At 42.4% G+C, this 27,863-nt stretch overlaps 1 protein-coding gene across 1 annotated transcript; it reads right to left on the bottom strand.

The window, feature by feature from the left end:
* Positions 1-4,864: 4,864 nt before the first annotated feature.
* On the bottom strand, positions 4,865-27,863 carry LOC149304000 (ubiquitin carboxyl-terminal hydrolase CYLD-like). The gene is made up of 15 exons (XM_089480349.1): positions 27,821-27,863; positions 25,805-26,235; positions 23,796-24,125; positions 22,974-23,079; positions 21,293-21,696; positions 20,326-20,494; positions 19,119-19,263; positions 18,501-18,623; positions 16,476-16,567; positions 15,238-15,301; positions 11,724-11,856; positions 10,133-10,241; positions 8,453-8,571; positions 7,172-7,388; positions 4,865-6,061 (listed from the first exon to the last, which is right to left on the bottom strand). The coding sequence occupies exons 1-15, from the start codon at positions 27,855-27,857 to the stop codon at positions 5,877-5,879; spliced, it is 2,664 nt and encodes an 887-aa protein (XP_089336475.1). The 5' UTR covers positions 27,858-27,863; the 3' UTR covers positions 4,865-5,876.

A 27,863-nucleotide genomic window follows, 5' to 3' on the forward strand; every position in this document is an offset into this window, starting at 1 on the left:
GACACGTTTTTTAAAAAATGGAGGACATGTGAAAAAATTGAGGGTTTTTTTAAAAAATCTTAATATAAATGCATGTTTTTTAGGCATGATCAAAATGGAGGACATTTTGGCATTATTCCTAGACAGATGGCAGAAATGGACTTGCCCTCGGGTTCAACTGTACTTCTCAGAAGTGTGTACTTGGGCAAGGGACTGTGGTTTTTCTTCACTGCGCATGAGTTTGTAAAAATCACAGCAAGTTACATTGACCGTGCCTCAGAGGCTTGTTGATATCAATATCACCACCATCATCATCATCATCATCACCACTATAATTGGCCAAGAAAGGCAGACTTGTTAGCATTCAAATCGCCATAAATACACAGAAAATGCACTTGCATATATTTAATAATAAAAAATAATAAAAAAACAAAGCAGGGGTGTATATATTTAATAATAAAAATTAATGTAATAAAATAAAAAACAAGCAATAATAAATTAATGAAATAAAATAAAACAATCAATAATAAAAATAATGAAATAAAATAAAGACAAGCAATAATAAAAATTAATAAAATAAAATAAAACAAGCAATAATAAAAATTAATGAAATAAAATAAAAACAAGCAATAATAAAAATTAATGAAATAAAATAAAAACAAGCAATAATAAAAATTAATAAAATAAAATAAAAACAAGCAATAATAAAAATTAATGAAATAAAATAAAAACAAGCAATAATAAAAATTAATAAAATAAAACAGGCAATAATAAAATTAATAAAATAAAACAAGCAATAATAAAAATTAATAAAATAAAATAAAAACAAGCAATAATAAAACTTAATGAAATAAAATAAAAACAAGCAATAATAAAACTTAATGAAATAAAATAAAAACAAGCAATAATAAAACTTAATGAAATAAAATAAAAACAAGCAATAATAAAAATTAATAAAATAAAATAAAAACAAGCAATAATAAAAATTAATAAACTAAAACAAGCAATAATAAAAATTAATGAAGTAAAAACAAGCAATAATAAAAATTCGTGAAATAAAATAAAAACAAGCAATAATAAAAATTAATAAAATAAAATAAAAACAAACAATAATAAAAATTAATAAACTAAAACAAGCAATAATAAAAATTAATGAAGTAAAAACAAGCAATAATAAAAATTAATAAACTAAAATAAAAACAAGCAATAATAAAAATTAATGAAATAAAATAAAAACAAGCAATAATAAAAATTAATAAAATAAAATAAAATAAGTATTTTATATTTTTAAAAATAATTTAAAAACCCAAAAAAACCAAGGCAGACCTAATGGCCACTGACTCAGCTTTCCTCCAACTCCTCCTCCTCCTCTGCCCCAATTCTGCCCTTCAAGGCACCCTTCCTCCTCTTCCTTCTCCTCCTCCTCCTCCTCAAGGCTATAGAATCCTGGGAACTGTAGCTCTGTGGACTATTCAGCCTCCTTTTGTCAAGAGAGCTCTGGTGCCACAAGAAACTACAATTCCCAGAATCCTATAGCACTGAGCCATGGATGTTTAAGGGGGGGGTCAAACTATTTCTGCAGCCTTTTGCTACCCCAAAGCCCTTCCTATTTACAAGCAAGGCAAAAGCTCTTCCTTCACCAAGCCATTGAAAACCAACCCAAGTGGAGGGCTGACTTTCCCATTGGTCAGCTTTGGGAGAAATTTGCCTATTACAAGTAAAGGTGTTTAGGGCCTCAAAAATGATCCTGTGATAAAGAATTACAAGAATACTGACGCAATATACATTTAAAAGATGAGGCATTTAGACTCCCAGTGAAACATGAACGATTTATGGCCTTTTTTTCCCCTCACTGTAACCTGGAAAGTAATGCCTTTTGCAAGACATATATACCAAGTGGGCTGGCAATAGCTCTGAATGGCAGGTGTCCTGAAGACCTGCTCTCTAGGCTGAGCCAGGCAGGGAGGGTGGGACACAGCCACGGGGAGGGGGTGGAGCTGCCTCCAGGGCCTCGCTGGGGGGGGGGGAGTCCCAGGGGTGGGGCCAAACCGGGGTGGGACCGTGTGGCCCTGCCCCAAACCAGGAAAGTCCCGCCCCCAGGCGGGATATGGCAACCCTAGCTGTGTGCCTTCAAATCATTTCTGACTTATGGCAACCCTAAGACAAACCTATCATGGGGATTTCTTGGCAAGATTTGTTCAGAAGAGGTTTGTCATTGCCTTCCCCCAAGGCTGAGAGTGTGTGACTTGCCCAAGGTTACCCAATGGGTTTCATGAATGAATAAGGAATTGAATCCTGGTCTCCAGAGTCGCAGTCCAACATTCACCAAACAAAACGGTCTCACAGCAAGCTGTCCAAACAATGTACAGAAAGACTGGGACCAAATCTGTGCCTTTTCATCACCTTAGGGTTTATAATCTGGAGAGGGTGTGTGTGTGAAAGTTTATCCCAGATTTGTGTGGACAAAATGGATATTCTCACATGCATGTGGACTGCACTCTATAGCCCCATTGTTATGGGACTGAAGGGAGGGGTTAAGAAATACATACATTTGCATACATGTAGGGGAGGGGGAGAAACAGAGTGGCCATGGTCATGTGGCCACACATACTGTAATTTATTAAACTGGGGTGACTTCCAAAGGGAGAACTGTGTGTGGCCAGTGCTCCCGAATTTGCCATGATGTTTGTGGTGATCATGAAGACAAGCATGTGTGTTTGCTGCAGACTGGAGTAAGCAAAGGGTAAATTGGATTTTCATGTTAGTTGAGACACACCTTTAGTTAAAGGCCTGTAGTTCATTTGTAAAAAAACTGCTCTGCAACCATGAAGTCATAGATGCAATCCCTGCCATTTCCAAGGAAGGCTGCAAAAGCCCATCTTCTGAAACCCTGAAGAGCCACTACCAACACTGAAGAGGAACATTGAATTAGATGCCGGTGTTGCCTGATTCACAAGTTGACATTCCCATCTGCTTCTTTGTTAACCCACAAATCCAGACTGCAAGTGTATTATGTAACCAGCATCTAGCCTCAAAAGTGGCTCATCTCATGTCTGGAAACAGAGACATCTGCTTGAGCTTTTATATATCCCAGCCCACTACAATGACCAAGGACAAGGAATTCTTGGGTGCTTCCTTTTGTGTTTCATCACCTTGGTAACAATTTGGCTATCTACTTTAACCCTTATCTTGCATTGCCATAAAAGACTTAGGTCAGGCTCAACACCTGGTGTAGTGAAACATGTATTTGGGAAGATTGATCTTCATGACTTGATTCTGAGCTTTCTGTAGGCAACTGGATGATGCTGGAAATAAATTATCAACTAGATAGGTCTTGTTATGATCCAGAAAGGCAAGAAGTGCTTTCTCATTTTTAAAAATCTCCTTCACCTTTTTATCCCTTTACAGCACAATCCTGTCTGGAGTAAGTGCGTCTCACTTCAGTTGCACATGTGCTGATCATGTATTTGACCTCTCCCCAGCCATTTCTTCCCCACCCAAGTCCCTGCTGCTGCTAAATGTGTGCCAGTTCTAGGAAAAATCATGCAGTGAGTTTTCCACTCCTACGTGGAGGGCATGTCTACACTGGCAAAATGAACCACTTTCCCCCCAGCAGGATCTGGTGTCTTTAAGGTATTTAGTGTTAAGGAAAATGCAACATGGGATATACAGTGAATGAAATAAAACATGTATGTGAGAGTCAGGGTGACTCAGCAGAAGCAATTAGAAGCCACACAGGTGTAAAAGGTAATGGAATTAACAAGTCCTAAATGCCAAGGACAGAAATGTAAAGTGGATAATTGAACACACCTGAGAATTGTTAAAGTGGTCAAGGCTGAGATGATGAAATCATTAATTGTGGGTCGAACCAAGAAAACCAATGAGAGTGGATGTACACGCCCACTGGGTGGAAACTGACAAGAGTGGGTGGTATTATCCAATGACTATAATAATGGCTATGAATCTCAATGTATTTAGTGGGTAGTAGTAGTGAGGAGTTGTATATAGTAGAATAAAGTAGATCTTTTATATAAGACTACTGAGTTGTCTGGTGTCTTGAGTGAAGATACAAGAGCCAGCTGGATCCTGAAGAAGTGTGAAGACTTCTGTGGAAGCAAGAGTGAGAAGGCTTGGAGAGTTTGTCAGGGTCTTCAGCCTATTCTCTGTAACTCTGCTGCTTTAGAGCAAAGCTTTAACCACTGGCCAAAACTGGTTAGCGCCGGTGCGTAACAAGGTGGTGAGTTCGAGCCAGAGGTGAAGAGCTACAACTCCCATCATCCCTGACATTTAGGCCTTAGTCAGTATATGTGTGTTTTGTGTCCCTTCAAGTCATTTATGACTTATGGTGACCCTAAGGCGAACCTATCACAGGGTTTTCTTGGCAAGATTTGTCCAGTGGTTTGTTATTGACTTCTCCTGAGGCTGAGAGAATGTGACTTGCCCAAGGTCACCCAGTGGGTTTCATGGCCGAGTTGGAAATCAAACCATGGTCTCCAGAATCATAAACCAATATTCAAACCACTATGCCATGTATACCGCATCAACATAATTATGTGGAAAGGGAAGCAGAAGTGGTGAAACAAAGGACTCAGAGCAGCAATCTCAAAACTTGGGTTCTCCAGATGGTTTGGGACTTTAGCTCCTAGCATCCCTGAACATCAGCCAAGCTGGCTGGGACTTCTGGGAGGTGAAATCCAAAACACCTGGATGACCAACATTTGGGAACAACTGGCTTAGAGCTATTATATTTTATCTGCCTTCTGACATTACTGTCATCCAGTCCTGGAAAACATGAAACCAAAATCATATAAAATCAAGTCTAAATGGAAACTATTTATACAAAAGTTTAAAGACTACAACTTAGAAACAAAATATAGAACACAAATTTTATTTGGAAGTGGGCCCCAGCAATTTGTTAAGACCCCCTTGGGACCACCAAAGCATCTGGATGTCCCCCACAATTAAAAAAAACATATCAGGCAAAAGATCACCCAACAACTCACTCTAGCCCTCACAAAGAGGCTCTAAAACGAAGTAGTATGGCCCTCTATATTTCCCTCAAATAAAAAAGAACTGGCTAAAAATAAGCCCATATAATCAATCTGAAGCTGTCTGCTTGGGCAAGGGGTGTAGGGATACAACTAGTCCCTGTTCTACCATAGTTGCTCTGGTTTAGGATGTAGGCTTCATTTCACATACACGGTGTAACTCTGCCACCATAAGTAGGGTTGGCATATTTACCAGCAGTCACCCAACAAGAAATCTTTGAGGGTATAGAATTCAGAAGAAGTCAAAGGATGAAATTTGGTACAGGGAAAAGCTTATCAATATGCGAAAACACCACCCCCCGTGAAACCACAAAGAACAGGATGAAGCACTTCCCATATTTGAGTATTATGACCTAGGACCTTTTATACAGTAATCACTATAGCATTATATTCCACCTTGACTGCCATGGGAATTGCAGTTTAAGGAAGGGAATTTGGAATTCTCATCCAGGCAGCCCTCATGCTTCACCAAACTACAAAACCAAGGGTCCCAGAGGATGCAGCCACAGCAGTTAAAGTGGAATCATAGTGCCTTTATTAGGCACTGTGAAAAGGCCTCCAATTTAAGTTCTTTTGTACAGTTCAATCCCAAGGAATATGGTCTGTCCAATCTGGGGTCAGCCAACTGCAAGGAAGTCAAGAATGACAAAGTTACGCCTTCTTTTAGAAGCAGAAAATGCCCTCCATGCAGCTGGAGCTCCTATTTTTGGACTGTTTACTAAACTGGGCCATCAACATATTCTAAAAAGATAAAAGGCCCCCAGGTCCACAGCCATATCCATAGTGAGTCCATATCCCTGGAGTTTGCATTTCTCCTCACAGGAATCTCACATTATTCCATTCAGACATTTATTTGTAGAGGCCAAGAGAAGGGCTGTGGTAGAAACACATATAGGCATCACAAAGCAGACGTCGGGCATAAGTGGGCAAGGACTTGGGATCCAGGCTCTGGAGCTCCTCTGGGGACATTTCCAAGTAGGCTGCCACTTCTGAGCAGGGTGTGACGCGTGGGATGTTAAAGCCATTCAAGCCACCTGGAAAATAGGATGAGGAAGGGATAAAGACAGGAGGCTGGACATATCTGGAAGAGGTGATCATGCTCAGTAAAGTGGAAGGTAGTAGGAAAAGGGAAAGGGCACACTACAGATGGATTGATTCAGTCAAGATAGTTGAGAGTTTGCAAGAGTAAGTGGAGCAGGGCAGATGACTGGGGATCTTGGAGGTCTCTTAGTCACAGGGTCACTGTAAGCCAAAGTTGACATGATGCAAATGACAACAAAAAAACACACAGGAGCATGCAAACTACAGCCTTCCTATTCTTGTACTACAACTCCCAGCATCTTTTACTACTGGTTTGGGTCCACTGGTTCAGAGCTCTTCAATACTTAGATATTTTCTGTTGGAAATATGTGGGGTGTTTTTTCAGAGTTGAGCTAGCTGTAATATGACAAGGTGTTTCAGAAGAGGGTAGTCATCACCTTTTCTGTAGGTGGGATGAGTTACAGCCACAACTATGGATGCTGATTATGACCCCTTCCAGATCTTTCCAAGGGGGCTGGTTAACCATGCTTCCATTGCCACAATTACCAACACCCAGGCAGAGCTGGGGGTGTTCCTCCTAACTTGATTTTCACTTTCCATGGATTATTACAGGAGCTGTAGTCCAACAACATCTGGAGGACTGTACTTTGCCCTCCCTGAATTAGAGGAAAGGAAAGGAGGTGGTGATGGCAAGTGGACTTGGAATAAAAGAGCAAGACAAAGGAAGGAAGACATCAAAGGTCAGGGTAATCTAAAGATGACAAACAAGAGTTATTTCTCCTCTCTTTACAAAATTCTGAATCTGTCCACCATACATGGGTGTGATAGGAAGTACAATGAGCCCCTGGTATCCACTGAGGTTTGTTCCAGGACCTTCCGTGAATATCAAAATTTGTGGATGTTCAAGTCCCAATAAATGCAAGGGATAGTCAAATGGTGTCCCTTATATAAAATGGCAAAAATCAAGGTTTGCTTTTTAGGATTTATGTATTTTTTGAATATTTTCAAATCATGGACACTTAAATCCATGAATAAAGAACTCGTGTATACTGAAGGCTGGCTATACTTCCTTTTCATCAAGGAGAAGATTTCTGGTACCTTACCCTCACGGTCAGCCATACTGTCGAAGAAGAGCCACTGGTGGACATCAGGGCTGTGGCGGGTAAATGCTACATAGTGACTGGTTTCAATACAGAGGACTCCAAAGAGCTGCATTGTCTGCCGGGGAATGACTTCAGGCAGGGAGCCTGAGTGGGAGAGTTCCTCTGGCAGATGCAGAGGGCGAGGCTGATGGCCACGACGAGACTGGTGCTTATGAACCTGCAGAGCCAACCAAGTGACAGAGGAAACAGAATTTTCCTTGGTAAAAGGAAAGCTGACCAAAATACAACCACAGGCACCCCTTTTCCAAAAAAGGACTCTCTGCCTTTGCTGATTATTAAGCCTCATACAATCATGAACACCTTAAATGAATCCACTGATAAAATGAGGATGAGAGTTATCACAGTGCTTCCTGGCTCAAAAATATGGTGAATATTGTTTTTCTCAAATATAAGGCAAGCATAACACTGAGTGTTAAATGAGCCTTGGGAGACTAGGGTTTAAATCTCTCCTTTGCCATGAAAACCCAGCAGATGTTTGCCTGGATGAAAGAACCTTCCCACATTCTGGCCATTTACTCATGCAGTTTTCACCTATACAATTTACATGAAAGCATTCCCTGGAAGCAGACAACATGGGGTGATTGAACGACAGACCTCTTCAAACGCTATAAAGTACAGAAGAGGACAGAATTAGATTTAACAAGCTTATGTTATAGAAGTGTAGAGTTTGGTTGAACGTTATGAGAAATGCCTTCACTGTAAGAGCAATTCCACAAAGACGTTAACTTTCTAAAGCAGTAGTGGTGACCCTTTAGGCCCTTTAGCTATTTTGAATTACAGCTTCCATAATCTCTGACCTTTAGGCATGATGGGTGGAACATCTGGGAGCCAAATCCAAACAGCTGGAAAACCAAATATTCCCTACCACAACTTACAAAATAGCATGTTCTCCCATCATAAGCTAATGAAGCAGAGGCCAGATGTGTTGAAGATATTTGTTGACAATTAAACAGAGAACATCAGAGAGGGTGATGGACACCTAGAGTCTTTAAACAGAGGTTGAATAGGCATCTTTCAGGAGTGCTTTAGTTGTGTACTCTTGCATGGCAGTTTGGACTATGGCCCCTTCCAAATCTTCGATTGTATAGTTCTATGAACTTCTGGGTGGAACAAAATGAGATGCTGTCAGGAGTATACGGCTTACAACAATCCGTTCAATTCCATGTCAAGCAAGTGTGTCCTAGAATTCTCCCCTGCACTGAGAAACTGAGCCAAACATACCTGCTGACTGCAAATCCTGCAGAACTGTTTGATCTGTCGAACGCCAAAACTGGAGTCTCCGTAGCAATCCATACACTCATTCACAGCCAACTCTTGGCAAATTGAACACTCCCGAGGATCTGCAATGGATTAGTTAAGACATATTTGGGTCAGTCAAAGAAGTGGATAAATAAATGGGTCTAAGAGCAAATCATATCTGAAGCCTTACCAAAATGAATAAACAGGCTGTTGTGCTCTGGCCAGGTCATTAAAAGACGTGACTCACTGGATAATACTCCATAAATTTGAAAACAACAAGTAAAGAAGACAAGGGGACTGAGGGCCGAACAGACAGGCCAAATAAAGCTGCTTCGGGTCACTTTGGAGGTATGCTATTTAAATGATGCATGCATCCTAAGAGGCTGGAAGCTGTGCCAAAGCCACGCTCCAGACTGGAGCGTGGCTTTGGCACAACTTCCGGCCTCTTAGGATGCATGCATCATTTAAACAGCATACCTCCAAAGTGACCCGAAGCAGCTTTATTTTGGCCTGTCTGTTCAGGCCCTGAGTCAATGAAGGAAGCCACAGTGCTGAGTTTGGAAGACTTGAGCAAAGCTGTCAATGGCCAAAGCTATTGGTGATCTCTCATTTATGTATACATGTGTGTCTGTGTGTGTGTGTGTGACTTCAAGTACAGTGGTACCCCGGGTTACGAAATTAATTGGTTCCGCTGCCGCTTTCGTAACCCGGAAACTTTCGCTAGCCGAATAGCCCATAGGCGCTAATAGCGAAAGCCGCGATTTCGTGTGAAATCGCGCCGAAAAGCACCAAAATTTTTTTTCGTAACCCGAAAAAAAAAACGTAACCCGGAACAGTTTTTTCCTTTGGAATTTTTTCGTATCCCGGGAATTTCGTAAGGCGGTGCTTTCGTATCCCGGGGTACCACTGTAGTCTGCTGATTCATGGTGACCTGATGAATTTCATAGGGTATTCTTATACAAGGAATCCTCAGAGGTGGTTAATTTTATAAAACAGCTCATTTTTAGAGATATTATGAGCATTATACAAGATAAATAAAAATATACCTTAGATATATCTAGTAAGTATATAAGTATTTGTGGATCTTAAAAACTAAAAATGGACAGTTTGTTTGAAACATGGAGGCAGGACTTTTGAAATACTGTCTACTACTTCTTTGCCATCCAATTGCAGTTTTTGCCTTCCAAGGCAGATGCCTTGTTTTCCCTCACCACTATCCCTTCCCTCACCTTCCCCTCCTAGTCTCTATACAGCTACCAAAGACCAATACACACATCCAAGTGTCCCTCAGCTGCTAGTTCACAGCTGAACCTGCAAAATGAGCCTATTCCACATTCTGAAGGATCAAATGCCTTGTTGGTTAAGTGTGCTCCTTGTCAAGCCCAAGGCTAACTATCAGTCCATTTGCACTACACAGTTACAGCAGTGTAAGACAACTTTACTTGCCATTGTTCACAGGGGCAGCTACAAAAGGAAAGCATTGTCTCTAAACAAGGCAAAAGAATAGCAATGGAAAACCCATTGTGCAGGTCCTTGCTTTGCTTCCAGGCAAGTTGGAAATGCAGGATTTCTCAAATTAAGTCTAACTTTCTGCTTCTCGTTCCTTCCTCAGTAAGTGTCCATTAATGGCTTTCCCCTCTCCTGTTCTGTTTCACCCCTTACTTTCTTCTAGGAGGTCAGTGAGGTCAAGTTCCAGGCTGGGCTGAATGGTTCGGAAGGCCTTGAAGTTCTTTCCATTTCGTGGCATCTGGAGGATGAGACAGGAGGGGGCCTGCCAAGGAAGTAAGGAAGACATGAGGTAGGAAATGGATAGATTATTATGGATGGGGGCCCTTTCACTGCTCACCTCACAGATTGGTTGAGGTCTCCTTAAAACAGGAGGCCTTTGTTTTTGCGACCTTTCATATGATGTTGAACAGCCTCTTTCCCACATCCCTTTCTCCTCTCCATGCTACTCACTAAACTACTGGTGGTCTACTGTCAGGGGTTAAGAGACTGCATTGGTGTTCATGAGACTTTGGAGGGTTGTACACACTAAGGTTGCTTGACCGAAAACTGGATCCATCTCTTGTACATAAGAGGAAATTTCAGCATTTGTTATCTCACAACCCTGTGACAACCAGGACCTGTCAAAATCCCCTCTTCTACACAACCATGAAAGGAAGATGAAGGCCTCTCCAGTTTTCATTCTGGCAATCCTAGCACATTTATACCCCACAACAAAAATAGAATATTTCATGCCCCCAAATACCCAAACAGGGGTGAAGCGGCAGATTTGTCACATTTTTTGGGTCCTGTGAGAGCCATTTTAGGCTCAGGAAATGCTTTTTCCCACAACAAGAAATGACCCAGAAGTCAACTTTTCCAATAGCAAAGGTAGGGGTACGGAAAGGAATGATGGCACACTTTGGCTTCAGGGAACAGCAAGATTACCTTACTCATGCAATTGCTTTTCCAACTGGAAAAGCAACTGTCATTTGGGGAGAGGAAAGAAACCACTGCTGGTATCTCATGGGGAATGTACCTCTGACTACCAACTAATTCAGGGGTAAGCAAAGTATGGCCGTGGGCCAAGGACAACCACCCAAGCCCTCAATTAAAAAAATATTGCATGATTTTCAGGCATATGTTTTGCCTAAAAATCTGCAGAGTGCCCCTTCCAAATTGCACACCCCAGACCTGTAGCAAAAGGCCCCCTGTCCCTCCAAATACATCTATGTTCCCCAGAGTTCTTTTTTAAAATAGCATCCAAATGTGACACCAGGTCACTCCTGCCTTCCATTTTGGGAAGGACTCAGATGAAGATAGATGTGTTTGGAAATGCCTGGGAGTGGGGGTGAATGCCACCCCCGGCATTCTCAAACATATGTACCTTCATCTGAGTCCTTCCCAAGATGGAAGGCAGGAGTGTCCTGGTGTCACTTTTGGATACTATTCACGCTTCACAGGATGCAGGGTGGGTAAAGCTAGCTTGACCACAGCACTGAATGTAGGACTGACTCTGCAGTAGGGGTTATGGTGGCTTTCTTTACCTTTATTGAGGAGGAAGTTGTGGGCAAATCTGGCTCCTCCAAGAGAATAATGGGATTGGGAAGGTAGCCAAGTTCCTCAGTGTCATCGAGACTGTAGAAAGCTCAAGTTATAGTATCTCCTCACTGCAAGCTTGTACTCTGCTCCTGCCCCAGAACATATGAAGTGTGGGGCAACAGGGAAAGAGGTCAGTTCTAATCAACCTGCCACTTCTGGATCTCACCTCTGTGAACTTGAGGTCCCCAGTAACCAAAGACCCCTCAAGAAGCTCTTGAACTGTGGGCACCACTTGATGTGGATGGTCCTCAACAAATATCTGGTAAAAGATACAGCCATGGGGATCTTTGCCAGCCGAGCTGCATGGGAAGGAGAGAGAGTACAAAGTGAGAATGACAGAATGATAGAATCATAGTTGGAAGAGACCGCACGGGCCATCCAGTCCAAACCCCTGCCATGCAGGAAATCCAAATCAAAGCATCCCTGACAGATGCCCTCTGCTTAAAGACCTCCAAGGAAGGAGACTCCACTACACTCCGAGGAAGGAGTGTGTTCCACTGTCGGACAGCCCTTACTGTCAGGAAGTTCCTCCTAATGTTGAGGTGGAATCTCTTTTCCTGTAGCTTACATCCATTGTTCTGGGTCCTGTTCTCTGGAGCAGCAGAAAACAAGCTTGCTCCCTCCTCAATATGACATCCTTTCAAATATTTAAACAAGGCTATCATATCACCTCTTAACCTTCTCTTCTCCAGGCTAAACATCCCCAGCTCCCTGAGTCGTTCCTCATAGGGCATGGTTTCCAGACCTTTCACCATTTTAGTCGCCCTCCTCTGGACACGCTCCAGTTTCTCAATGTCCTTTTTGAATTGTGGTGCCCAGAACTGGACACAATATTCCAGGTGGGGCCTGACCAGAGCAGAATACAGTGGCACTATTACTTCTCTTGATCTAGACACTATACTTTTATTGATGCAGCCTAAAATTGGCATTGGCCTTTTTAGCTGCCGCATCGCACTGTTGACTCATGTTCAACTTGTGGTCTACTTTGACTCCTAGATCCCTTTCACATGTAGTTTTATTCAGTCAGGTGTCCCCCATCCTATATCTGTGCATTTTATTTTTCTGCCCTAAGTGCAGTACCTTAAATTTCTCCATGTTGAATTTCATTTTGTTAGCTTTGGCCCAGCTTTCTAGTCTATTCAGATCATTTTGAATGTTGATCCTGTCCTCTGGAGTATTAGCTATTCCTCCTAATTTGGTGTCATCTGCAAATTTGATAAGTATGCTTGGAATTCTATCATCCAGGTCATTGATAAAGATGTTGAATAACACTGGGCCCAGGACAGACCCCTGTGGGACCCCACTGGTCACTTTCCTCCAGGATGAAAAGGAGCATTGTTGAGCACCCTTTGGGTTTGGCCGGTCAACCAGTTACAAATCCATGTAATAGTTACTTTGTCTAGCCCACATTTTACAAGCTTGTTTGCAAGAATGTCATGGGAAACCTTGTCAAAGGGGCAACATCACTAGAAACAGGGTCAGTGTGAAAGCAAAGCGAAGGAGATCTGTGTACAAAAGTAACTAAGGTCCCATACAGACAGGCCAAAATAAAGCTGCTTCAGGTCACTTTGGAGGTACGCTGTTTAAATGATGCTTGCATCCTATGAGTCCGGAAGCTGAGCCAAAGCAGTGCTCCAGTCTTAAGGACTGGAACGCAGCTTTAGTGCAGCTTCTGGCCTTTTATGATAGGTGTGTCATTTAAACAGCATACCTCCAAAGAGATTCGAAGCAGCTTTATTTTTGCCTGTCTGTATGGGCCATAGGTTAGATCCTACTGAGTTTCAAATTTGTATTTTTTTCTTTGTCCTGAGCATATGAACTCATTAATTTATTAAAACATTGCTATACTGCCATTCACCCCTACAGACACCACCAATATAGTTAACATTGCAAAATGTGATGAAAGCAATGCAAACTCCACCAAAAGTTAGCAAAGTGAAAGAAACAACAGAAGCCTGCCAATTAAAAGTAATCATCCAATTAAAATGCCTTAGGAAACTAGAGAGATTTGAGGTGGCAACAAAACAGTTGCAGTGTTGACAACAGTCTCCTCTCTGTGGGGATCCCCATAATTGAGTCTTTCCCATGTTGATGCAGAGGACACCTGCGGTACTTCAGAGAAGAAAACCCCTGGTGATTTTATGTTATTTCTATTTTCTCTGCCTCCTCCACCATCACCCCTCCCGCCTCTGTTTCTTCCTCTCTCATTCTAGGATCAAACTGTTCATTTCTCTTTTTAAAAGTTTTTAGTTCCCTACAAAAGTAGGCCTGAAATCACAGACAAAAAAAAGGAGGAAAAAGTCTAGTCAGGCTGCAAAAACTAAGATAGGAATCAGTTAGGAACTGAATTGGGTGAGAATCAAGGCTTAGTTGCTCTACTGAACTCATTGAACCTTTCAAGTCGCCTGTTACATTACAACGAAATCACAAATTTCATAGGGCCTTCTCGGCCAAGGTATACTCAGAGGAGGTTTTGCCAGTTCCTTCCTCTGAAATACAGCCTACAACACCTGGTTTTTGTTGGCAGTTTCTCATCGAAGTACTAACCAGGGCTGACCCTGGATAGCCTGCAAGATCAGACTGGTGTCTTTAGGATATTTTAATACCACTTTCTACACGTCAAATCCCAAGTTTCCACAGGCTTGAACCATGGCTATTAAAAGGGAATAAAAGTGCTATAATTCCATAGGGTGAAAGAGTCCCATGTCAGGGTGGGAAAGGTGTGGCCTTAGATGTACGGTGGAACTGCTGCGCCCAGCATTCCTCACAGTGGGTCATGCTTGCTGGATTGCTTGGAGTTGCAGGCCAATAACATCTGGAGGGCTACACAATTCCCACCTCTGATCTATGCAAGTTTCCTTGACTCATCTAAATAGTACAGCTGGGTTGCACAGACAGAGAGTTAGAAGACCAGTTTGGGCACCACCAGACCCTTAACACTACCCTATATCACTCCTGGTGGCAACCAGAAGTATTTTTCCAGATGACCAGAAGTCATTTCCAGTCTCCATCAGGTATTTCCTCCCACTGTTTTACCCGGCTTCAGAGTTCAAACTGTTTTTTGTAAAAAAAACACCCTAATGTTTTTTAGGAGAGGATTATCTGATTTCCAAAATTCTTGGTCGTTTCCTAGATGTGTCAGAGACCCCATACACTCTGTGGGCTACATGTTGTTGCTGTGTGCCTTCAAGTCATTTCTGATTTATGGTGACCCTAAGATGAATCTATCACATGGTGTTCTTGGCAAGATCTGTTCAGAGGGGGTTTGCCTTCCTCCGAGGCAGAGAGTGTGACTTGCCCAAGGTCATCCAGCGAGTTTCCATGGCTGAGCAGGGATTTGAACCTTGGTCTCCAAAGTCCTAGTCCAACACTCAGACCACTACACTATAGTGGCTCCACCTTTTAGTACAAGCTGAAAAAAATTATTCTGTAAGTAACTTGGACCAGAATTCTGGTATGATTTGGTTCAGATCAAATACACAATCCCATATAGGACTGCACATAGAAACCTGCATTTGAGGAAATGGACTGTAAAACATGAAAGCTTTTATTAGATATTTGTATTTCCCCATTAGCCTCAACGGTCCTATCTAGTGGTTGCCTGTTCATGCTAAAACAACCCATAAATACAATCCCTGATGCATAGCAAGGCCCATGAATCACAGGGTTTGTAAGCTCACCGGATCTGAAAGAGTGGTTCCATTTTCAGTACCCGAAATAGAAGGGTAAGAAATTCTTCCGGGTCTGTGAGGGGGAAGAGAGAGAATACGCTGTAATCAAGGTCCTTCATTCAAACAACTCTTTTCTCTCACAGCTTTCTCCTTTCATGCTGCCCTTGTGTTCTCCATTTCCCATAAAACTCTTTTAACTGGAAGGGGCAGCAACATGTGGACTTCCAGATGCTGCTGGATTCCCACTCCCATCAATGTTTAAAATACTACAGCTATCTTCTTCGGTAACATGGTTTTATTCCACAATTTAAGAAATGAATTTTAATGGAAAAAGTAAAAAAACCCAAAAACCAACACCCTATGGATTGGATCCACTGCTCTACACAGTTACAGAAGCTTGCTACCATTTTAATTGTTGTGGATCCATAACAGAGAATCCTGGGATTTGTAGTACAGTGAAGTACTTAGAACAGGGGTCCTCAACCTTTGGTTCTCCAGATATTTTGGACTTCACCATTCAGAGTCCCTCACCATTGACCACTGACATTGGCTAATGTTTCTAGGAACTAGAGTCCAAAGCTGCAGCAGGGCCACAGGTCGAGAACAACTGACTTAGAATGCTTGGCTAAGGCTGCATCCACACTGCAGAAATAATCCAGTCTGACACCATTTTAACTGCCATGGCTCAATGCTATGGAATTCTGGGAACTAGTTTGGTGGAGCACCAGAGCGCTCTGACAGAGAAGGCTAAATGTCTCACAAAACTATAATTCTCAAAATTCAGTAGTACTGAGCCACGGCGATTAAAATGGTGTCAAACTGAATTATTTCTGCTGTGCATATGAAGCCTTAGGGTGTTTCCTTCTTCGCAGCTACAGCTCCCAAGTTAATCTGAGAACCTGTCTGAGCTACAAGCTGAATTGTTTTAATCCTCAATCCCTTTCTTTTCAAGGCAATTTGGCCTCTTCTAAACATCTCACAAATCCACAAGTCCCATGATTTATTAGGATGGGTCCATGATAAGTGCAAGAAAATGATATAACTGTGTAGTACGCCTTTAGTCAAACACAGAGAAGTCCCAACACGACAAATAAATGTCGGCTAAATTTCCGTAACATACAATGAGGCTTCAGGTGATGCTATGTGAGTCCACCAAATCTGATCTCCCCCACCTTGTTTCCTTTGTAACAGTACAAAATGCTCACTCACTTTATACCTGAACACACAAACACACAGAGTTCACAAACCTTTTTCTTCACTGGTGAAGCCTGAGGAATGCCCAGCTGTTTCCAGGACCTTCCGCAGGGCCATAACTTTGGTGGCACAGACATAGCCATTCCTGTCCCCAAAAAGAAACAATGAATGTGTCATCACATAAGTTTATCTTCTTAAAAGGTACCTACTTCCCCCTTAGTGCAAAGCCAGTAGACCAAGGTTGAGCAACTGGGGGAGTCTAGGGCAGCTGCATTAAGGCCACCCAGAAATGTTGGAGGGCCAGTGCGCCCCACTTCCAAATAAGAAAGAAAGGAAATTACGGTGGGACCTTCCCTTGCACGGGGAATCCATCCCAGGCCCCTCCCACACACATAAGGGAGATATCGCGTATGCTCAAGCCCCATTAAAAACAATGGGGCTCATGTGCATGTGCCAGGTGCACATTCAGCATTACCTCTTCCAGCGCATAAGCTGAAAGCCGCAGATGACACGGGCGCACTGTATTTATTTCTTATTTCATTTATATGTTTCAAATTGACCTCAAATGCCCCCAATGTGTCCTAGGGGATATGTGTGGCATTTTCCTTATGGTTTAGAGCCATTTTAGATCCAAGAGGGGTCTTCTTTAAAAACAAGAAGCAACTAGAGGTCATTCAGGTTTACTTTGGTTTTTTTTTTTTTTAAAGGTGTCTCTGGACTAAAATGGTTATGTGGCCTCCAAAATGAGGGAAAAAATCCCCCTCAATCCTCTCAGAGGGCACTGTGGGGCAAATTTTTTGCCCCACAGGAAGCCTCAGGAGTCTGCAATGTGGCATGTAAGGTACACTCTGTCTACCCCTGCAGCAAAGGTCATCACAATTTCAGCTTGTGGCTTCCACATTAGCAGGGTAGTGATTCTGCTCCAAATTTCAGTCAAAGGTTTAAAGAGGCTCTCCAAAGTGCTTATCCCCAAAATGTGTTCTGTACCACTGACATCTCAGTTCAAACTGTTGAGAATTTGACCTTGACATGGTCCCTATGGCAGTGGAATCACCAACTACCACTGAGTCAAAGATGAGACCTCAGCTTGCAAGCAAGAATGATAACGGTGGCTATTGGAGCATGATGCAGCTTAGAGGTGACATATTTTCCATTTCTGAGACAGTGATAAAGGATGAGTCACCCACTTGGAAAGACCCAGCTAAACAGGATGCCTTGCCCCATTTCCTCTTTACGTTTGAAATCAGAAGGTTATTATTAATCTCACAAAATGGTGAGGAGTTTGCTTTGAGTTCTACAAAGCTTGCCATACTTTCTAAAAGAAAAAATATGCTTTTCCATGATTTCCCTCAAAGAGGAAAAGAAATTCCTTATTCAGGAGACAAGAAATGACTAAATGTTACAAATTGTAAGGAAGGGAAAATAAGTATCTTCCTCAGTGGAAGAGTAAAGACTAAGCAATAATGGGTTTCCCCCAAACTCTTGCTCTTGTTCTGTGCCTTTAAGTTGTTTCCGACTTATGCTGACACTAATGTGACCCTATCACGGGGTTTTCTTGGCAAGATTTATTCAGAGGGGGTTGGCCACTGCTTTCCTCTGAGGCTGAGAAAATGTGACTTGCTCAAAGCAGGTTTCCATAGGAAACAGGACTTTCCATAGCCAGAGTCGTAGTTCAATGCTCATGCCTGATTGACTACACCACAAATTACAGAGCAAATGTGGCAAGGGTGTGATACACTGCATTAAGTATCCTCATCTATCACTGTGAACACAACTGACATATTTTTGAACAGTATAACCCAGCACAACAGCAGGTGTGATAAGGACCAGTTAAATAATTATGTTTAGTGTACTGTTTATACATGAATGTACCTTGCCTTCAGTTTCTGTTGCTCTCATCTGCCATCAAGTAATATCAACATACATAGAAATCCGATAAACTATGCAGTGTAGTCACATTATCCCATCCCTTCCATAGCTCCCATTCCTTTGTATGGAGCCATCCCTCTGACTATTCCTAGGAACTAGGAGGATGTTGCAGCCAACTGTTTTAGCAAAGTGGGAAGACACAAACTCACTTGCGCAAAGGGTTGACTATCTCTGTTCTGAGCAGATCTCGTGTCTCAGTGTATGATTCCCCATCATTCTTGTCTGCCGGGCGTAGCAACATTGAATCCAGCACAGAGGTAAAAGTGAACATGCTATAAACAAACCAACAAAAAGAAACATCAATGTTGTGATGTATAGATTCTGCTCCAAGTTCTAGTTTTTCAGCCACACGCATACTCCTGACCTCTGTGGAAATGCGTAAAAAGGCTGCTTCCCCCTTACCACAGAAACCCTCTCCAACAGCACCCCACATACAACTCAGAATTATACTTGTAACTCACTTCTGGTCACCTAAACACCAGACATCACTTTTGGTCACCTAAAATGGTGACCAGACATCACTTCTGGTCCCCTAAAATGGTGACCGCAATGTCATATTGCTGCTCTCTAAAGCAGTCAATCTAATTCTGATGTAACAGTAGGATTAGCCCTGTTAGCAACACTTTCCTCTGTGTTTTAGTTGGTCCTCCAGTATCACCTGACCTTGCACACAGGCATCTTGTGGCCAAGCAGGGAATCAGATGCAGGAATTTGTGGCTTAGGATCAAGGCTCCTACAGGACTTGGTACCACCAATGACAGCCTTACCAGAAAAGAGTGGCATCCAGGTAACAAGAATTGCAGTGCCCCTGAATCCCTTTCTTCCACCCTGAGAGATGTTCCATGCCCTGGCTGCCCAACGGAGGTGGAGGTGTGTCTTCTTCCACTCTGGCACTGGCATACAGACGGAAGTCTGGGTAGGAAGAAGGAAGCAAAATGACATAAAATAGGGATGGAGCGGAAATCCTGGACTTTAGTTGTTCTAAGATTTTTGCATTCTCTTTCCCACTCCTTAGACAGATAGGGAGTTCCTGCATGCAAACTATGCTCTCTCTTTCTCTCTCTCATTCAAACTAACCATGTCATTTAGGTCACTCCCTCTTTTGGGAAGCTCACAGTCTCAAAGATTTTCTCCTGACCTATTTGGCCCTCCATCTTCCTTCTCCATCACTTACTTTGAAAGATGGTGAGATAAAGGTATATTTTTACCTGCTAGATTAGGATATAGTAAGATTAGGATATAGTCTCGATGGCCTGTTACAGACTGCCAAAATAAAGCTGCTTCGGGTCTCTTTGAAGGTTTGCTATTTAAATGATGCATGCATCCTAAGAATCCGGAAGCTGTACCAAAAGCTGCACTCCGGTGCTTAGGAATGGAATGTGGCTTTGGTGCGACCTCCGGACTCTTAGGACCCATGCATCATTTAAATAGCATACCTCCAAAGAGACCCGAAGCAGCTTTATTTTGGCAGTCTGTAACAGGCCATTGTATATAGAGATTAAAGCCATTAATAAACTTTTGTTTGAACTTCAAGCTACTTGTGCTGTTTTTGAGTCTGTCTCAGTTCTTAGGGAAGCATAGTTAGACAAGGACACATTTCTGCTACTTTGCTGATTTAAAGCTAGACCCTAACAGGCTTGGCTTTGACATTTTTGACATTTCAATATTTTTGTTTCCTAATCAAAGGCTGAAGCTTTAGGAAACTTAAATTGCCCCACATTCCTTTGGCGTACTTTTGGAGCTCTTCAAACATGTTATTTTTCTAGAAAAATAATCATGAAGGTTCCAGAGTCTCCTCAGATACACTTTAGAAGTAACAAGTAAATGGCACTTGTTAGCCCACACCTTCCAAACTGGAAAATATTAAAATGTTTTCTTTAAAAAATGCTATGCCCTTATTTCACCCAAAAACAACACACTAAAGGTAACATTACTTGTAAACATGTTATTTCCCAGCTCTGGTTTACACCATACCCAGAGAGTTGCATCGCAAAACGGGATTCTCCAGACTTTGCAAAGTGCCGAAGCGGGAATCAGGACGACAATGGCGTAGCTTGACAAAGAGAGCTTTGTTTGGCTGGCAGTGGAAATAGCGGATCCCATGGTATTGCCCATCTGTACAACCTGAAGGTAGAAGCTCCTCCTGGGAAGCACAGAAGGAACATTTGTGAAACATGGTAAAGTCACTACCTCTAACCTAGAGTTTAAACTGGCTTGGGCCATCTGTTATTTATATTTATTGGAGACTATAATATAATGGCCAGGATCCTGGCTCAGGCAGGCAGAGCATAATGAAGAAGGGAGTCACCATGTCACACACACACACACACACACACACATACACCATGGAGTGGGCAGGTGGGTAAAACTGATAAGATATTGTCTCCCATCCCACTGCAGTTCTTTAGGCACAGGGAAATGTAATGATGGCCTCGTACTGTTTCTCTTTTTCTCAGGTTTGGCTGGTTTAAACCAGGTTGGTTTAAACCATAATTTAAACCAAATGACATTAGAAAAATAACCCAATCCTGCTTTTTTAAAAATGATTTACAATTGGCCCTCCATATCCCCGGATTTTTTATCCATGTATCGAACCATCCATGGCTTAAAAATATTTTTTAAAAAAACCCCAAAGAGCAAACCTTGATTTTGCCATTTTACATGAAGGATGCCATTTTAGAATGCCATTGTATTTAAATATTCTTTATTTATATATAGCACTGTAGATTTGCACAGCGCTGTCCATAAAACAATAAATATATAAGAGTGAGCCTGCCTATGGCATACAATCTAATGAGACCTAATAGATAGGTCCAGGTAACTCCAATTTATCTAGTGTAATGAGAAGCTGAGTAGCTTCCAAGCACATCTAGTGTAATGAGAAGCTGAGTAACTTCCAAGGGAAACAGATCCTACATAATCCACCTGGACATGTTCTTACCAGCTCCAGTCCAGCAATTGTCTCAGCCACATCAGGCAGCGAGCCAATCCAGCGGATGACCCCATAAATGGGTGGATTGTTAACCTCCACCATGGAATTGATCTCCAGAAGATGGTGACTATACTGTTCATCATCATCATCATCATCATTATCATTATCAGCATCCTCATCTTCTTCCTCTTCTTCATCATCTTCTTTCTGTTTCTGCTCTGCAGTTGCCACTTCTTTCTTCTTGTATCCTTGTAGGTCATCAGAAGAAACTCCCCTTCGGGTCTCCTTCAGTGAACTCTCTTCCATTCTGGGAGGATAACGGATAGAGGACGGGGACAAGCAATCCTCATATTCCTCTGTGATGGATGAGGAGCAATTGTTGGCTACTGTCTCAGGACTTCTATCAACTTTTTCTTCAGGGAAGGAGAGGAGGAAGAGAATGATAATCCATGAGTAATTTCAACAACACAGCATTAGAATATGCTTTCAAAGACTTAGATCTAAGCAGCCAACAATCCACTATGATGCTTAGTTTGGCAGCTAAATGAACTGAGCCTTCAAAGAATATCAGTTTTAAACAAACAAACAAACAAAAATAAAACACTAAACAAGTTTCTAGCCACTAAGAATGTGGGGTGAACTGTTCAAAGCAATGCCTAGTAAAATCTCAAGAGTTTAACAGGTAGACAGGGTGGGGGGTTTCAATGTCAGATCTCTTTCAGTGGATAACAGCAGAATTATGCAAAATGAGCAAAATTTAAGTCCAGTTACCAGACTGCAAATCCGAACCCATCTGTTACTTATACATTTTATTTGGGGGTGGGGGCTGCCAGGCTTTTGGGTGGGGCACACTGACCCTCTATGGAGCCTTAGAGGGCCACATCTCTACTACCAATTTTTTAAAAAGACATTTTTTCTTGATTTTTGTCATGTTGCCAAAAGGAGAAGCAGGTGTGGTGAGAACCCCTCCCCCCCTTTTTTTAGGTCTAGGAGAGAAGCTAATGTTAGAACAGAAAGTGAATTTTTAAAACAGGAAGTCAAGTCTTCCTGTTTTAAAAAGGCCTCTCCTTGGCCCAGATAGGCAAAAATGTTGTGAAACCACAAGGTAGGGTGGGGGCCTTTTAGAAAAAGAATTTTAAAAATTACTTTGAAATTTGGGGGCTCTCAAAAAAAAAAGGGGGGGGGTGTTTGTAGCCTGTGAGTTGAACTTTCCCTAGCCCTCAAATTAGAGCAGAGATCCACGAGACATCATTGCTGCACCATTGAACGGGTAGCACAATAAAACATGTGTGTTGTGGGAAGAACAGTGTCACAATATGGATCCAGTAATTTTCATCATGGGAGGGGAAGCGGGAAAGAAACAGGAAATATTATTTATTATTATTATTATTATTATTATTATGCTTTATATAGCGCTGTAGATTTGCACAGCACTGTACATAAAATCATCATCAAGTGAAACACATATCTTAAACTTGTTCTAGTTTTCTGCCACTGCTAATCTCCCCCCCCCCCAACCATTGGTACTAAGCAGAGTTTAGTACCAATGCATACTCATCTCTCTGTTCATACACAAACTCAACACTAAGAATCTTTTATCGTGTGTGTGTGTGTGTGTGTGTGCCCAGTAACACTTAACAAGCAAAAACCTCACCAGCTTCCTCAGAGCTGCAGATCTTGCAGGGCTCACCTTTATATACTTTCGAGATTGGAAGGAGCATCCCATACTCTGGAGATGAAATACGGTAGAGGACATGGTCTTTGAAACGACCATCCCACGAACCCACTGGATTGTCCTAGGATGAGAATATAAAGGTGGTTTTAATTCTCTTGGGTGGGCTCCTGGCATGAGGATCCTGGCATGGGGAGCCAGTAATCATGTCTCGATGATGATGATGTTGATAATAATAATAATAATAATAATAATAATAATAATAATAATATGCTCCGCCTCTTTAATAAGATCGAAGCGGCTTACAACATTAAAATATAAATATAACACAATAAAATCTCCCACAAACCCACCCACCAATCCTTCATAGACCAAAAATTAATAACAATAATTAAACAGAGTTGCCTGGTTTTGAGGACTAGCAAGTCTAGACCTTAAAGTCTCTCAACACAACAGTAGTTTCTCTTAAATTGGGATGAATAGGCTCCAAGAAGCAGAGAACCATTTTGAGCTCAGACTCCCTGCTTTGCCACAGCATCAGAGTTCAAACTGTCCTTACCAACCGGAAGTCCAAACTGTCAATGTTAAGTCAGAGTTAATGTTCTAGGTGACTGAAAGTTATTGCTGGTTACCAAAGCAATGCTTTTCTTCCTTTAAAAAAAATAACTATTTTGACTATGGTCAGCTTCTGGCAAAAATATAACGTTTGCCATTATACATGGTTTTCGGTATCCACAGTAACTCCGGGAATGCATCCCCCACAGATATGGTGGTTGGACTGTTCCCTCATTTTGCCACCTCCCCACCCCCAGACCTACACCTCTGAAGCATTCTTCTTACCAGAAGAATCCCCACAAAGATGCCAGTTTCCAATTTGTTGGGAAGGTGGTCACAGTACACCACTGTGCCGGTAGGGGTGGTATCTTCCATCTTGAAGAAAACACGGTCTCCAATCTCTAGAGTTGGAGAGGACAAGGGATCTCCTGATGTCAGTTGAACCCGAGAACATTCCCGGATGTTGCTTCTTGGAGGTGCTGGTGGACTGTCCTCTGCCAAGTCATCTGGCTCAATCCGACTGACCGGCACAAAGACGCCACAGTTCTCCCGGCAGGAGAAAAACTTCTGACCTTTGAAGGAGCCATCTGTAAAGCCTTTCCCAGCTGCCGAACCCTACAAAGAGGGGAATAGAGTTCTCTAAAAAGGTGTTGTCTTCTTTTATGGTTCTTACTGATTGTCCATTTTATCCTTACAATAACCCTGCAAGGTAGGCTAGACTGAGTGAGATGAGTAGACTGAGATCACACAATGATGCCTTCCAGTACTGACTGGAAGCTGGGTTTCCACAAACCTAGTCCAACCCAAGGATGGGCAAAATATGACCCACAGTTTGCATGCACGGAGGTAAAAACAATAAAAACAAAACATCAAATTTCCTTTGCAAAATCTGAAGGGGGCATTTGTAGGGTGAAGAGATGCATTTTTTCTAAAACAAGAAGTAAATACTAGTGCTTACTGTATCCTCTGAATAAGTCTAACATATATGAGAAAAATATTTTTCAAGTTGGAAATATAGTTTTCTAATCTCTCCACTGTACAGAAAGAAGAAGAAAAACCCACATACTTTGCGCAATACTGTTTTTAACACCTGTGCCAACATTGCTTTTAAAAACAAATGGAACTTGTAGTCCAATCGAAAAAGAGTTTTCCAATATCTCCTTTCAACAGAAAATAGTCAACAGTAGCAGCAGGGGTCCATAGCAATCTATCTGTCTGTCTGTAGTTGTGCTGTTGTTATTTGTCATCAAGTCAAATTCGACACATGGCAGTCCTTCACCCTTAACCCCGGCGAATGTGGAGGGACCACTGTACTGTCTTTCCTAACAAGTCATGTCTTCTCATGATATGTCCAAAGTATGATAGTCTCTGTTTAGTCATTTTGGCTGCTAGGGGGAGTAAGAGTCATAGAGTCACAAAGTTGGAAGGAACACCAGGGTCATTTAATCCAATCCCCTTGAATGCAGGAATCTAGAAAGAGATGGCTTGTATTAATTTTTGTAAGCCACCGTGAATCCCCACACTGAAAAGAAGGAGGGCTATAGAAGACAACAGCAAACTACAGCTATGATTACTTGGTTGCAAGATTTGAGTTTCTATATTTTCCCTCTGGTTGGAACGCAAACCCCATTATACCCTGAGCCTGTAACATGAGATTATGAAAGGCACGTGTCTCTCTGATGCTTATTCAGGGATAGCAGCTCCAATCTCATACCCCCCTCCCCCCCCGTTCTCCCAATTGGGCAGGATCATCATGATCAATCCTCTAATTCAGGCTTGATTCACTCTAAGACCCAGTTATTTGTCTTTTTGGCAGTCCACAGCAGCCATATATTTCTCCTCCAGCACCATATTTCACATTAGTTAATTATCTGCCATATATTGGGGATGCTTTGATTGTGAGTTCCTGCATGTCAGGGGGTTGGACTGGATGGCCCTTGTGGTCTCTTCCCACTCTATGATTCTATGATGTCTGTCAGCTTTTCTTTACTCTCTCTCTCTCTCTCTCTCTCTCTCACACACACACGTGTATGTTTGTATTTCCAAATACACATGTGTGTACTTTCAAGGCTATGCTCTCACCTTGAGCAATGGAGACAAGGGCCCAGGTCCTGAGATTATTTTAATTCAAAAATAAATCTTCCCTACTGATAAAAACAAACAAACAAACAAACAAACAAACTACAGTTCCAGTCTGGCAAGCCTTAGCAAGCTTCCCAAAAGCACTCGTTGGACAGACCTCAGAGACAGGCAAAAGACATTCCACCCCAGATTTACCACTCATATTTACTCACCACCAGCTCCACCCCGAAGATGACACTAGTATCTTGCTTGCTCTTGTCGATGGGTCCCCGGTATCGGATGATGCCCCGAACTCTCCGCCCGGAGGCAGATGTAATCTGGACCTTGACCCGGTCCCCTTTCCGGAGGGTACTCAGCCTGCGCATCAACCGTTCCTGCTGGAGAAGAGCCAAGCGCTCATCTCCATTGGTCACTGCTTCCAGGAGGCCTGAATGGGCCCCGCTCAGCTCCTGGGTGGCCCATGGAGGCACCCGGACCACCTTCTCTGTGTCCAGGATTTTGGCCCAGAACATTCCACCTGGAGAACTTCTATGATGGTCCTCCTGGCTCAGGAGGCTGCCTTTGGATACCTTCACCTCTCCACCTGCCTTGGCTTCTCCCATAAAGCTTTTTGTCGCAATGAACAGTCGGCGGGGCTTCATCGCTACAGAAGAGGAAGAAGAGAAGAAGATCAAGGAATTATAAACTCCCTAATTTTTAAACTGGATGACTTTTAATAATAATTTCACCACCATCATCTATTTTTATACCCTGTCCCCACCCCCTCAAAACCAGAATTCAAAGTAACTTTGTTGTTGCTGTGTACCTTCAAGTCATTTCTGACTTGTAGCAACCCTAAGGTGAATCTAACAGGGGTTTTCTGGGGCTGAGAGTGTGTGACTCAGCGGGTTTCTATGGGTGAGCAGGGATGTGAGCCCTGGTTTTTAGGGGCTCTAGTCCAATGCTCAAACCACTACACCTTGAGCTCTACAGCAGAAAATCCTAAGTATATCATGAAACTACAAATTCTAGCATTCTAACACCACAGCAGTCCAAGTGGTATCAAACTGCTAGAATTGTGCAGTGTGGATATACTCTTAAAGTTGTCTGTCACCTAGATGGGACACATTAGAAAGAATGACACACACACACACACAAGCCATTTGAAGGCCACTACTCCTCTTGTGGCTCTTCTTCTAGGGCCATGATGATAGCGAGGAAGCAGTTCTACTGGCCTACCTTCCAGGATTGTTGTGAAGAATCCTGGGATTTGGTGAGGCACCAGCACCTCTTTTGCTTATTGTTGTTGTGTGCCTTCAAGTCATTCCCAACTTATAGTGAACCCTATCATGGGGCTTTCTTCGCATGTTCCTTTAGAGGGGGTTTGCCATTGCCACCCTCTGAGGATGAGAGAGTGTGACTTGCCCAAGGTCACCCAGGGGGTTTTATTGGGTGAGTCAGGATTTGAACCCTGGTCTCCATAGTCATAGTCCAACGCTCAAATAACTGTACCATGCTGGATCTCAGAAGCCTAGAAATCTTGAGAAACTACAAATCCCTGTGTTCCATAGGATGGAGCCACAGCACTTAAAAGGAGCATCAAAGTGCATTATTTCTACAGTGTAGATACACCCCTAAGCGTCTTGGGACTATAACCAGGTGACCAGATGTCATAACCGCAGAGGAGGAGAAGGTGCCCCAAAATGTAGGTCTTTCAAGACAAATGTAGGGCATGACCAAAAAAAGAGCTAAAAACACTCATGTAAATATAAATCCATGCTTCTTAGTCCTGCTGAAAATGGAGGCATTTTACAATTCTCCCTGGACAGAAAGTTGAAATGGAGGACATGTGCTGGAAAAAGAGGAGCTCTGGTCACCCTGACTCTAACTCTCATCTTGGCCACCAGGATGATGGGGTTTGTAGTCCAACACATCTGGAAAGGCACCTGTCTGGGGAAAGGCTAGACCTCCCTAGGTGTGAGCCTGACTCCATCACAACCATCTCAACCACAACCCACTGGAAGTGAGCGGAGAGAAAAAAACCTTGCTTTCTGAGCCCCCCAAAACACTCTGCACATGCTCTTTCTCCTTACAGTCCCAACAGCAAAGGCTCTGGCAGACTCCTAGCCTCGACACACCTAAAGATACATTGCAAAGGAATCAAAGAATAACTATGTTGCATTGCTTTTTCCTGGAGGATGCAAAACATAAAGAATCCAGGCAAGGAGGTGGCTCCTTTTGCTGCTTACCTTTTTCCTGTAAACACAAAAGGTTTCCTCCATTCATGGAAAA

This window comes from Sceloporus occidentalis, unplaced genomic scaffold (genome assembly GCF_023333645.1).
Source record: "Sceloporus occidentalis isolate IW3139 unplaced genomic scaffold, rSceOcc1.0.p SCAF_14, whole genome shotgun sequence".
In the NCBI taxonomy this organism is placed as follows: Eukaryota; Metazoa; Chordata; class Lepidosauria; order Squamata; family Phrynosomatidae; genus Sceloporus; species Sceloporus occidentalis.

What these genes read in the sequence shown, in the direction of transcription:
- LOC149304000 (XM_089480349.1), bottom strand. Translation starts at nt 27,857, where the DNA reads ATGAATGGAGGAAACCTTTTGTGTTTACAGGAAAAAG. An exon ending in GGGACCTCAAGTTCACAGAG is followed by an intron (nt 10,242 to 11,723) that starts GTGAGATCCAGA and finishes CTTCCTTGGCAG; the next exon opens with GCCCCCTCCTGTCTCATCCT. An exon ending in GCAGGATTTGCAGTCAGCAG is followed by an intron (nt 7,389 to 8,452) that starts GTATGTTTGGCT and finishes TTGGCTCTGCAG; the next exon opens with GTTCATAAGCACCAGTCTCG.